Consider the following 12,523-nt stretch of genomic DNA (forward strand, 5'->3'; position numbering starts at 1 on the left):
GTTTATAGTATCAAAAATTTATAACTCAGTTATTATGTAACCAAATGTATAATTAAACTGTTGCTGAAAATGACTTCGTAGAAGGAAAAGATGATCTGGCCAAAGCCCCAGTTCCTAGACTGCTGATCTTTTCCAGCAATAGGCATGATGGGTTCAGATGTAATGGGAAGTGTTTCTACTAAAGTAAAGCAGCTTTATTTTTTTTTTTAAGATTTTATTTATTTGTTTGACAGAGAGACAGTGAGAGAGGGAACATAAGCAGGGGGAGTGGGAGAGGGAGAAGCAGCCTCCCTGCTGATCCAGGACCCTGGGATCATGACCTGAGCCAAAGGCAGATGCTTAATGACTGAGCCACCCAGGAATCCCAGTGTAAAGAAGCTTTAAATGTAGATTCTCTGGAAAAGGGTTAGTAGGAAGTATTAAGGTGAAAGTTTTTACATGATACCATGAAACACTCATTTTAGGCTTTTCACATTCAAGTGAAATGTGCAGAAGAAATCAGGAATGCAGGGTAGGGCGCCTGGGTGGCTCAGTGGGTTAAGCCGCTGCCTTCGGCTCAGGTCATGATCTCAGGGTCCTGGGGTCGAGTCCCGCGTCGGGCTCTCTGCTTGGCGGGGAGCCTGCTTCCCTCTCTCTCTCTCTCTCTGCCTGCCTCTCCATCTACTTGTGATTTCTCTCTGTCAAATAAATAAATAAAATCTTTAAAAAAAAAAAAAAAAGAAATCAGGAATGCAAGCAAATCAGTTTGCATAAAGCTGTTATTTAGAAATGGGCTAATATATTAGGGTACCTGGGTGTCTCAGTCAGTTAAGTGTTCAACTCTTGGATTCAGCTCAGATCATGATCTCAGGGTCGTGAGACTGAGAATGCTGTCAGACTCAGCACAGAGTCTGCTTGAGATTCTCTTTCTCCCTTGGCCCTTCCTGCTTGTACTCTAAATAAATAAATAAATAAATAAAATCTAATATATATATATATATAGACTACTGTTTTAGATAACTAATTAATAAAATCTAATAAGGTAAAAGTAAAAGATATACTCCCTGATCTCAGAGTTCTTACCTACTTGAATGTTTAATCTGAGACATTCTGTCCCTGCTTAACAAGGCAAGAATCTCAGAGTCTTTCGAATTTTTCAGTCTTGCTATATTAAAAAATGAAGGGATGCTGGAGACAGGAAGATGGTGGTGGAGTAGAAGGGCCCTACGCTTACCTTGGCCCACAAATACAACTAGATAACTGTCGAATCATACTAAATCCCCCAGAAACTGGACCAAAGACTGACAAAACAAACTCCACATTTAAAGAGAGAGAAGAGACCACATTGAAGGAGGTAGGAAGTGTGGAGGCATGGTTAAGGGAAGAAACAAATCCTGACTGTTGCAGAGGAGAGGTACCCATAGTCACAGAGAAGGGCAAGAGGGAGGAACACACAGGGGAATGCACAAGGAGAACACCTACCCATAGCCATTGTCTTAAAAATGAGAGAGGTTAAATTTCATGAGTTCTTGGAACCAGCAGGGATTGAAGACTGGAGTTTTAGAGGTCAGCAGGCTTGGCTGAAATAGAACCTGGAGAGTACTGCACTGCTCTTGGAAAGAAGGCAGGTAAACAACCCAGGGGCATATGGTGTGGAAACAGTAATATGAAGAGTGCCTGGGCACACAGCGGGGAGGTTATTTGTTCTTCTTGGAGTGTAGCCCAGAGAGACCGCATTCATGGAGAGACCTCTCTCAGAACAAAAGGAGCTGGTGGCACCATTTCCCTCCCTGGCCCCTCAGCGTAAACACAAGGCCACCTGTAGGAAAATACTGGCTGCCTAACTTGGCTCTACCAAGTCCCACCCCTAGCTGCTCTGGTAGAACTGCCCTTCTCGGTCACACTTACCTTAGCTGTAGTGTGGTGCCCCCTTTCCCCAAAGACTAGCACAAACCCTTGCCTCCTGACCAGGCAATTTTACAGGGTCTCCAGTCCAGTGGAGGTGGTGATAGGTCTCATTTCACAAGCAGACCAAAGCAAACATAGTGAAAACTTATTACATTCAGGCCAGGGATCAAACACTTCCCACAGCAGGCAAGGAGACCCTCTGTAGACGACTGGCTCTAAGGACAGAGCAACCAAAACACAATAACAGAGCACAAGCAGCACACACTGGAGACACTCTCTAATGTATCAGACCCTGGGCATGACATGACCCCTTTTTCATAAGGCCATTACTCTCAGGAGCAGGAGACATAACTGACTTTTCTAACATAGAGAAGAAGGCAGAGACTTAAAAAAAAATGAGAAGGCAGAAGAATTTATCCTAAATGAAAGAACAAGATAAAGCCATGGCCAGAGATCTAAACAAAATAGATACAAATAATATGTCTGATGGAAACTTTAAAGCAATGATCATAAAGATACTCAGTGGACTTCAGAAAACCATGGAGGACATCCACTGAGACCCTTACCACAGCGATAAAAGTTTAAAAAAGAATTAGGAGGAGTGCAATAAACATGATTATAAACACACTTGATACAATGAACAGCAGGCTGGAACAAGTAGAGGAATGAATTAATGACCCAGAAGTCAAGGTAATGCAAATCAGTGAAGCTGAACAAAAGAAAGAAGAATTACACAAAATGAAAATAGACTTAGGGAACTCAGTGACTCCATCAAATGTAATAACATTTGTATTTTTGGAGTCCCAGAGGAAGAAGAGCTAGAAGGGGGGGTTGAAAATTTATTTGAAGAAATAATAGCAATAAACTTCCCTAATCTAGGGAAGGAAACAAACATGCAGATCCAGGAAGCAGAGAGAACTCCCATCAAAATCAACAAAAGCAGGCCCACACCAAGACAGATTGTGACTGAATTTGCAAAATAAACTGTTAAGGAAAAAATCTTAAAAGCAGCAAGACAAAAAGAAGTCATAACATATAAAGGAAAACCCATAAGGCTTGCAGGAGATTTTTCAACGGAAACTTGGCAAGGCAGAAGGGAGTGATAATGATATATTCCAAGTGCTGAGTGGGAAAAATCTGCAACCAAAAATCTAGAGTAAGGATACTCTACCCAGCAAGATTCTCATTCAGAATAGAAGGAGAGATAAAGAGTTTCCCAGACAAACAACTAAAGAGTTCATGACCACTAAACCAATTCTGTAAGAAAGATTAAAGGAGACTTTCAGGGACGCCTGGGTGGCTCAGTTGGTTAAGCAGCTGCCTTCGGCTCAGATCATGATCCCAGCGTCCTGGGATCTAGTCCCACATCGGGCCCCTTGCTCAGCAGGGAGCCTGCTTCTCCCTCTGCCTCTGCCTGCCATTCTGTCTGCCTGTGCTCGCTCTCTCCCCCTCTCTCTCTCTGATAAATAAATAAAATCTTTTAAAAAAAAAAAAAAGGAGACTTTCAGTGGAAAGGAGATACTGGAAGTGACAATATGAAGATAGGAAGCAGAAAAGCAGTAAAAAATGAGTAGTGTTATAAAAAAAAAAAGTCAAAGAACTTATAAAAGAGGATACGAAATATAATAGCATATACCAAAACAAGGGGAGAAGAAGAGAAAAGAATGGATTCAAACTTTTAAACAGCTGTCAACTTAATATAGACTGCTGTATGCAGAAGAGGTTATATAAAACCTCATGTATCAAAAACCACTAATAAACATGCAAAAAATAGAGAAATAAATCCAAATTTATCACCACAGAAAATGAGCTAACCATGAAAGAGAAAGACAATAAAGGATCAGAAAAAATTTCAGAAACAACCACAAAACAATAACAAAATGGCAATAAATACATATCTATCAATAACTACATTGGTTATAAATGGACTAAATGCTCCAATAAAAAGGCATAGTGTGACAGAATGGATAAATAAACAAGGTCCATCTATATGCTGCCTATAAGAGACTTACTTTAGACCTAAAGACACCTGCAGGGGATGGAGAACCATTTATCATGCAAATGGATGTCAAAAGAGGCCAGAGTAGCAATACTTCTGTTGGACAAAGTAGACTTTAAAACAAAGACTATAACAGACAGATAAGGGTACTGTGTCATAAGAAAAGGGTTAATACAACAGGAACATGTAACTGTCATAAATATGCACCAGACATAGAAGTGCCCAAATACATAAAACCATAGGAAACATAAACTAATCAATAGTAATATAATAACAGTAAGGGATTTTAACACTCCACTTACATCAGTGGACAGATGATCAAAACAACATCAACAAGCAAACAGTGTCTTTGAATGACACACTGGACCAGAGGGACATAACAAATATACTCAGAACCTTCCATCATGAAACAGCAGAATATACATTCTTTTCAAGTGCACATGGACATTCTCCAGTATAGATCACATATTAGGCCACAAAACAAGCTAATGCACTTTTCAGTACGATAGAAGGTAGGATAGCCTATAAAATTTAGTACTCTGCCTTCAAGCAGCTTATAACATAACACTGAAAAGTTTAAAAACTAATGTGACCAGATCTAGAGATTAGTTTTGAGACTTATATGTAAGTTACCCCGTGTATTACACAGTACTGATTTTCCTATGGGAGCATGGAGTAGAGTTACCTCAGACTGGGTGCTTGAGAAAGTTGGGGATAATCATTTGAACCTATAATGAATTTTCTGAAAACCCTGAGGTTAATAACAGGTCCTATATGTAGGTTGACTGAGTGTTTTCATATAAAATAGTAGAAAATATGATGGTGAGTGAAGTTACTACTTTATAGTTATGAATAATGGGTAAGAATTTGAACTTATAAGAATAAGAGGGTTTTTGTAAAGGATACTGGCATTGATTAGATGTTGCATTAGGAAGACAACTCTTACAGTGGTGTTTGTTCAGGGTGACATGGAGGGAAGTTTGGTGAAAACTGAATAAATAGAAAAGAACTTGCGGGAGAAGAATTTATAGGACTTAATTATGAAGGAAGATCAGGAGATGAGGAAGAATTCGTATTTCTGAAATTCTGAGTTAGATTAAGAAGATGATGGTATCGGGGCACCTGGGTGGCTCAGTGGGTTAAGCCTCTGCCTTCGGATTGGGTCATGATCTCAGGGTCCTGGGATCAAATCCCGCATCGGGCTCTCTGCTCAGCAGGTGGCCTGTTTCCTCCTCTCTCTCTTTCTCTCTCTCTCTCTGCCTGCCTCTCTGCCTACTTGTAATCTGTTTGTCAAATAAATAAATAAAAATCTTTAAAAAAAAAAAAAAAGAAGAAGAAGAAGAAGAAGATGGTATCACTGAAGTAGGAAAGTCAGAGATGGAGCCAACTTTGGAGAAGACAAAATCAATTTTGTTTGTGTTATTTTGCTTGTTGGAGAGTCAGGGCTTATCTTTAAGACTCCTCAGTACAGAACTGCACTTTTGAAGAGAGTACAGAAAGATTGTGGGTAAAGCATATAAATTTGGGGATTTAATCCCTAGTCAATAAAGCCACTGAAGTTGTTGAGAACTTTTTAAGGAGGAAAGACAAAACGATAATATGGTAAGGGCAGCATATAGAAGGTAGAGGGCAGCTCGGAAGGTGTATTCATAATCAGCAAAGGGTCAGATATCAATAATAACACTTTAATTCCATTTATTTAAATTCCCTCACATTATTTGAACTGTTCCTCATTCATTAATCTTCATTTATGGATAATCATAGCTTGTACTGATTACAACATAGTATGTTCCAGGCATTGGGCTGAAAATATAGGGGATTCTCATTCAGTTATTACAACAGTCTTCAGAAGTAGGATCATTATCTCCACTTTGTAGGTAGCATTCATTTATTTTCTGTAGCCAAGAACATAGATACAGCTTTAATAAAAACTTGAGACTTAGTGGGGAGACCACATGGGTCAGGGAATGTGAAGGTATTCAGCATGCAAATAAAAACAAAATTACAAGAGATTGGTTTTTATTTGAAACATTAAACAGCATGACAGGCATGTACAAGAAGTCACCAATTTCCGGAGTTAAGGAAGCCTGCTGGAAGATGCATAAGCCAACATGGCCGTGGTAGGGCGCTAAAGCGATGCTGGTTGGGCCGATTAGCCTGGCCCTTTCAATGATAATACAGTTTTCTTAAGTGTCTTTCTCGGTACTCTATAAAAGGTAATCTTCCTTCATCTCCACTTATTCTTTATACTGTAGATCGGATGATTAAATCAAAAGGTCATGGTCATTTGTGATAACCAAAGTTAAGGAATTTTAAAGGAAACTGCCTCCCACTACACAAACAATATTTTCTAAAATCATTTTCCTTTAAAATGCCATGAAAATATATACATGTATATAGAGCCTAAAGATATGTAACAAACTAGGCTGGGCAGCTTTTTACAATGATTGTATCACTTCTATTGTTAGATTCTTTTGCTTGTCCTCCAGTACACCTTCCCATCTAAGAGAAAAGAGAACCAAATCCCTTTTAAAGGGCCTCTTTTTAAGATATATGAATAGAGATATATAAATTTGACTCCTCAGGAGTTGAAATTCTAAAAGATGTTAAAGCCAAGTTCAGGATTTCAGTTTGTCTGCTGTTTGCATCAGATACTTATGGATATACCTGAAATATATTTTCCTCATTACTAGTCAGTGGCCTCAATTGTATTCATGAGAACCACCAGCCTTCCCAAAGGCAAATAGTGTTCCCAGAGTGTATTAGAATACACTTCTAAGCACTGCAGACTTCAGCTCCTCTTTTTTTCTTTGTGCCAATTACAGCTTACTATATACTAATTGTTTTCATTCTTCTTTAGGCTAGGACCTTCTTTTATAGATTTTCATATGCTGGCAGTCCTTATCCTTGTCTTGCCCTTGTTTTGAAGGAGATGTAATAAAATACAAACTTACTCTTGATAAATTCTGAAATGTAGAATGTCATTGAATATAGATTGAAAATACTTCTGTCTAGAATCATAATAGTTGCATCAGCAAGATAGTTGTAAGACAGTTACGAGTTTCAGTAAGCTTTAATCTTTTGGTTGGTATTTTATTGACCATTTTAGAAAACAGAGGAGCTTTATTGCAGTACAACCCTGATTTTTGCAGAATATTTTACTTTAAACGTTCTAAATACAGGGTACTTTAGTTTTTAAAATGATGAGTTTTGTTTTCATAAGATAAAATGGCAGGACCCAATTAATGAGAAATCTTAATATTCTTTAGAAATCATGTATATATGTGTGTTTTTAATATTAGATTAAAAGAGTATTCTTTGGTTCAAGGGTGAAATTTCACTAATTTATCAGGTATAAGTCATTTGAACTTTCCTTAACATGGCCAGCTTTAATTCTTAGATAACTGAAACAGTTTAGTAAACCTCTTCCCCCTTGTCAGGCAGTAGTGCTGTGGTAGACATTTTGAAAGAAGGCATTTCAGTTATTTCTTCTATGAGGCTTTAAAAACACTGTATTTCTCACTAAGTTTTTTCTGTTTGTGTTATTTTTGTCCTTTATCTATATGTGTATGTATTCCAGGGTCAGTGATGAAAAGGATGCACGAGGGTATCTCCAGGCCTTAGCTTCTAAAATGACTGAAGAGTTGGAAGCTTTAAGAAATTCCAGCTTAGGTGCTCGAGCAACAGTAAGTTCTGCCTTTTGCCTGGAGAATTACCCTAAGGGGTGGGTAGGGAGGCTCAACACACTATAATAAATTGGAACACTTTTATCAGTTTGTCTAGGGTTTAGTTCCCTGGAAGGTTTTTCATGAGAATTCACTTAGTCCAAGTGTTTGCCAGATGAGGAAGTCATAACACATCAATGCTTAACTGTAACTTGTATAGTAGCCGTTATTGATAATAATTATGAAAAAATAAACTCCTTTATGTGTGGGTCTACAATTATTTCTGAATTTAGAGAAAAATAATATATTTTCACAAGCAGTGTTTCAGATCTGTTCTGTGATCAGAGAAAGTAGTGCTTTTAAGTAGTTTCTAAATTTACTTGCATTAGTGAATTTAAACATTAAGGAAAAAATAAGATGGGGCTAACAACAGTTATATTATTTGGTAGGATATGCCCTGGAAAATGCGTCGTTTTGCAAAATTGGATATGTCAGCTAGACTGGAGTTGCAGTCAGCTCTGGATGCGGAAATAAGAGCTAAACAGGCCATCCAAGAAGAGCTGAATAAAGTTAAAGCAGCTAACATCATCACAGAATGGTAAGGTTGAATGATAGAGTCTACTAGAATAATTTCTAAGGTGGTCAAAAAGTATTTGGGGAGAAGTTACTTATTTATTTCATATGTATCGCTTTTTTCTTTTAAGTAATATCCAGAAAAATATATGAACATTTGAAAATGAATAGATGTTTTCAAACCTTATTTGCAGATACAGGATTTTAATATAACTTTGTTTTCCTCTGACTTGTCCATAAAGTGGAATTAATAGTGCTAATTAGTATTTTATTATTTATTTTTCCCCTTATTGGTAAAATTTAGTTGACTCTCAAATTCTCTTCCATTAAATTCAAAATTCTCTCCTTTACAAGAGTGTCATATTTGTATAAAAAAGCAACATATATTCCTGGCAAAATACAGTCATCTGGGGATTCTGGCCTCTACCATAGATCTTTTACAAAGGAGGTTTTCTTGATAATAAATTTCATAATAGTATAACAAATTCTAATTATTTCTTCCTATTCATTTATGCTTTATGAAAAAGTATATTCCTCCACAGTCTGAGATAATCCTAGATAATGCCATTCCTTCAAGCCTCATTACAACAGTAGAGCAAATTATACTCTGAATAAATAAATGATAAAATGAAAATCTTAATTGTACCCATGGTTCAAGAATAAGTCCGTATTGGTGATATAGAGAAACAGTAGAAAGTTTGTGTTACAAATCAACATATAAATAGAAAAAGCCATTTGGTGCTGGAATAGCAGAGTTCCAGAGGCATTCATTGTGAAAAGAAATATAGTCCCATAAATTCCGTTTGTAATGGTGTGAAGCCTTAGTCCTTAAACTGTAATCATTAATGTTTTGAATCCAATTAAAGGTCAGCTGTCTGGCACCCCACTGAATTATAAACTCTTGTTACAAATAATCCAGACATAAACTAAATATGTTTTGCTTAAATGTGCTAAGATGACATTGAAAATGCAAGAGAATGTTTCCTGGAGAATGTGAATCGATCCTAGCACAAAGAGCTGCTGAATGTCATTCTGTGTTGCAGTTAGAACAAGTGTGAGCTGCCTTCCCGTGCCTGGGACATAGGTGTTTGCACATTTGCTCATAAACCAGACTGTGAATAAAACTGGAAACTACATATGTACTCATAAAAATGGTCCACTTTCATGGTTCTCTGTGGAAGAGTCTAACAAAATCCTTAATTTAACCTCTGATTTTATGACATTTTAAACTCAAATCATTTAGCTCCGAGTCAGCATCTTTTTCTATAAAAGGCCAGATACTAAATATTTTCAGCTTTGCGGGCCATATTGTCTCTGCCCACTCAACTGAGCTGTTGTACAAAAGCAGCCAAAGACAATCTGTGAATGAATGAGTCTGGCTGTGTTATAGTAGAAATTGGTTTGTGCAGCAGTAGGTGACCAGCAGGACTTGTCTTTCCTGTGGTGGCTTGACTTCCCTGACTTGATGGGACTGACTAAACCAGGAAGCTCTGACTAAATACTGTAGGATGGCTCACTAACCAGCAGTAAAAATAATGACATTTTTCCTTTTTTTCCCTTACTGAAGTAAACTAAAAGATTCAGAGAAGAAGAACTTGGAGCTACTCTCAGAAATCGAACAACTGATAAAGGACACTGAAGAGCTTAGATCTGAAAAGGGTATGAGAATGTGTTTTGCATCAATCAGGGCTTATTCTGTTGTGAATGTATTTTATTACCCGAGCATCTGCGTACATGGAGGTCGGAGAATTGTTCACACTAACCACGCTGGTACTCACTGATGGATATGTGTATGCGTATGTGACACTCACTCTTGCTAGACTGGTCTCAGAGTCCTTCTGTTGTACTTAATATACCTGGCTTAAAGATTTGATAGTAACAGAAAAACTTACTTTGCCATAAATTGGACTGTTTTGTTTTTTTCAGTGCCGTGGATAATTTCACAAATAAGATATTTGTGGTTGGAAAAAAAAAACTATTTTTTTATACTTTATACTCTTTTTCAAATGGTGTAGGTAGGATTCAATTCCACGGTAGTTGAGAAAACAATGTATGAAGTAACTAAAGATTAATCTAATTCTGTGTTAGAAGGCAATACAGTGACGAACTGTTTTGGCACTTCATTGTTTTCTTCCACGTTTGATTCTTAAACCGCCTGCCTTGCGGGATTTCTCAGGATTTATTCCCATTTTCTTGAAAGCATTACCTGCGCATGTTTCCATCAACGTGAAAAGTAACTCAAAGTGCGTGGCGGCTATTGCAGGAACTTCCTAAACTTCCTTTCCATAATGTGGGCATTAAGAACATGAGGATTTAATAAAAAGAAATTCAGAATGTTGTTTTCTCAATGAAGGGATCTCTCATATGCAGTTACTAGAAATTCATTAACCTGGGGTGCCTGGATGGCTCAGTCTGTTGAGCATCTTACTCTTGATCTCAGGTCGTGAGTTCAAGCCCTGCATTGGGCTCCATGCTGGACATGGAACCTACTTTTTAAAAAAAAAAAAAGGAAAGAAAGAAAGAAATTCATTGTCCTGGCAAAGTCAGTATTCCTGAGTGAATAGTGAACTAATTAATGGCTTTACGTTATGCATACATTATGTGGTTCCCCTATTTCTCAGACCTGTGACACAGTGATGTCTAGCTTGTTGGGTCTCTGTATCTGCTTTTAAAAATTGTGGAGAAAAAATAAAATTGTGGGGGAAAGAGAGGGTATCACATAAACCAGTTGACATGAAAAACCCTTAAAAGTAGTAGATGTTCAAAAAATTTTTGTCTGTTGAATTTCCTAGTGAACAGGAAAGGAAGGAACCCAGCAGAAGTGAATTAGGAACTCACACTGAGCACAAGGCTTCACATTAAATTGAGAATCAAGCGGAGTTTTCAAACATGAAGAGTGGAAGGGAGCTGCATTATTTAAGGTGTAGAGGAAAAAGAATATGTAAGACCTGGAGGACCTGTAGCCCTAAAGGCAGTTTATACAGAAGAGAGACCAGTGCAGAGTGTGACTAACACTGACTGCATCATTTTTAGAATAGATCTAAACTTGCAGAAGAAATAAGTTAATCATATTGCTTTATGAAAGCATGTTAACCTATAACTTTTATTTGGATTTAGAACATTGTAGAATAATAAAATTTTACTTTATGTTGTAACATAATATACTATACTATTTAAATATAATATCATATTTATATAATGAAGGCAAGGATATTTTTTTCTGCTATGTTTACTAATATATCCCGGTATCTAGACAAGGTTTAGGCACATAATAGGCTCTCAGTAAATATTTATTGACTGGATGAATTTCTGAACATAGTGCCTCATCTGGCATCTGTGATGTTTGTTATTAGAGAGTAGTATGAAAGCCACACAAATTAGTTGATGTCACTTCCTAAGGATATGGAATCAGAAATGGGTGCTTGGTTGTTTCTGCTTTTTCCTCGTTAGTATTTATCATTATATACGTATTTTAAGAATTATTTTGGAAATTATGCATTTGAAGTTAATACCATAACCAGCAAATAGGCATCAACTTTTAAAACTTTACGTGAGAAAAACTAGGGTATGAGTGATTTATTCTATCAATAAAACAATACCTGAAATCAAACTGAGGCCTTGACAAATGTTTTTTCATAACTAAATACATTTGTTTTATCACTACATTATTATAAGAGATTATTTATATTAGTGCATACTATATGTTTGCTAAGAGATTTTCAAAACAGAAACCTTATTTGGTGATAAAATTAGCTGAGAAAAATCAGACATAACCATGTTTTTAAAATTCTCCCAAGTCTACCAGGATTTACTGTGTTTCTTATGATGTGCTATATGGGAAAAGAAAGAAATTCAATACCTCAAGTCAGGAAACAAATATGTCCTGGAGACTGATATAACTGTTAAGTGGTATTCCAAGAAACAGTAATATAGTTTATTAAACATGTAGAGTTAATAGTATTGATCAACTTTAAAATATGGTAGCTTGTGAACAGCTCTTAATAGACTCAGACAGGAAAGGTTATCCATTAGAATTAGTTTAAACTGTTCTAGTTTTAAAAAAAGTTGCTGCTGTCTTCTAGGTATAGAGCACCAAGACTCACAGCATTCTTTCTTGGCATTTTTGAATACGCCTACCGATGCTCTGGATCAATTTGAAGTAAGTATTAAGCTTTTCAAGTATTCCCTGCGGTCCGTTTAAAATTCACTTTGTGATTTGAAATTCATTCTCAATGAAACTGTTTTATTGCCTCCCACATGAAAGGACCTAGAATCTAAACGTGTTAGGAAAAGAGTATGTTCTGCATTCTTAATAGAAACTATAATCACCTTTGTATTTAAGAAAAATTTAAGAAAGATCTAAATATGAGAGTTATAACATTTAAAAGAAATTTCATCT

At 36.7% G+C, this 12,523-nt stretch overlaps 1 protein-coding gene across 16 annotated transcripts in view; it reads left to right on the plus strand.

The window, feature by feature from the left end:
* The window catches only part of CDC42BPA (CDC42 binding protein kinase alpha), a 329,361-nt gene that overhangs the window by 250,342 nt on the left and 66,496 nt on the right, over positions 1-12,523 (plus strand). For all 16 annotated transcript variants that reach the window (XM_004756819.3, XM_004756823.3, XM_004756820.3 and 13 more), the window contains 4 exons: positions 7,467-7,572; positions 8,001-8,149; positions 9,692-9,783; positions 12,207-12,283. In XM_004756819.3, coding sequence (XP_004756876.2) covers positions 7,467-7,572; positions 8,001-8,149; positions 9,692-9,783; positions 12,207-12,283 — 424 coding nt within the window. The remainder of the gene's footprint in view (positions 1-7,466; positions 7,573-8,000; positions 8,150-9,691; positions 9,784-12,206; positions 12,284-12,523) is intronic.

This window comes from Mustela putorius, unplaced genomic scaffold (assembly GCF_011764305.1).
Source record: "Mustela putorius furo isolate JIRA1106 unplaced genomic scaffold, ASM1176430v1.1 tig00000785_pilon_pilon_pilon, whole genome shotgun sequence".
Lineage (NCBI taxonomy): Eukaryota > Metazoa > Chordata > Mammalia > Carnivora > Mustelidae > Mustela > Mustela putorius.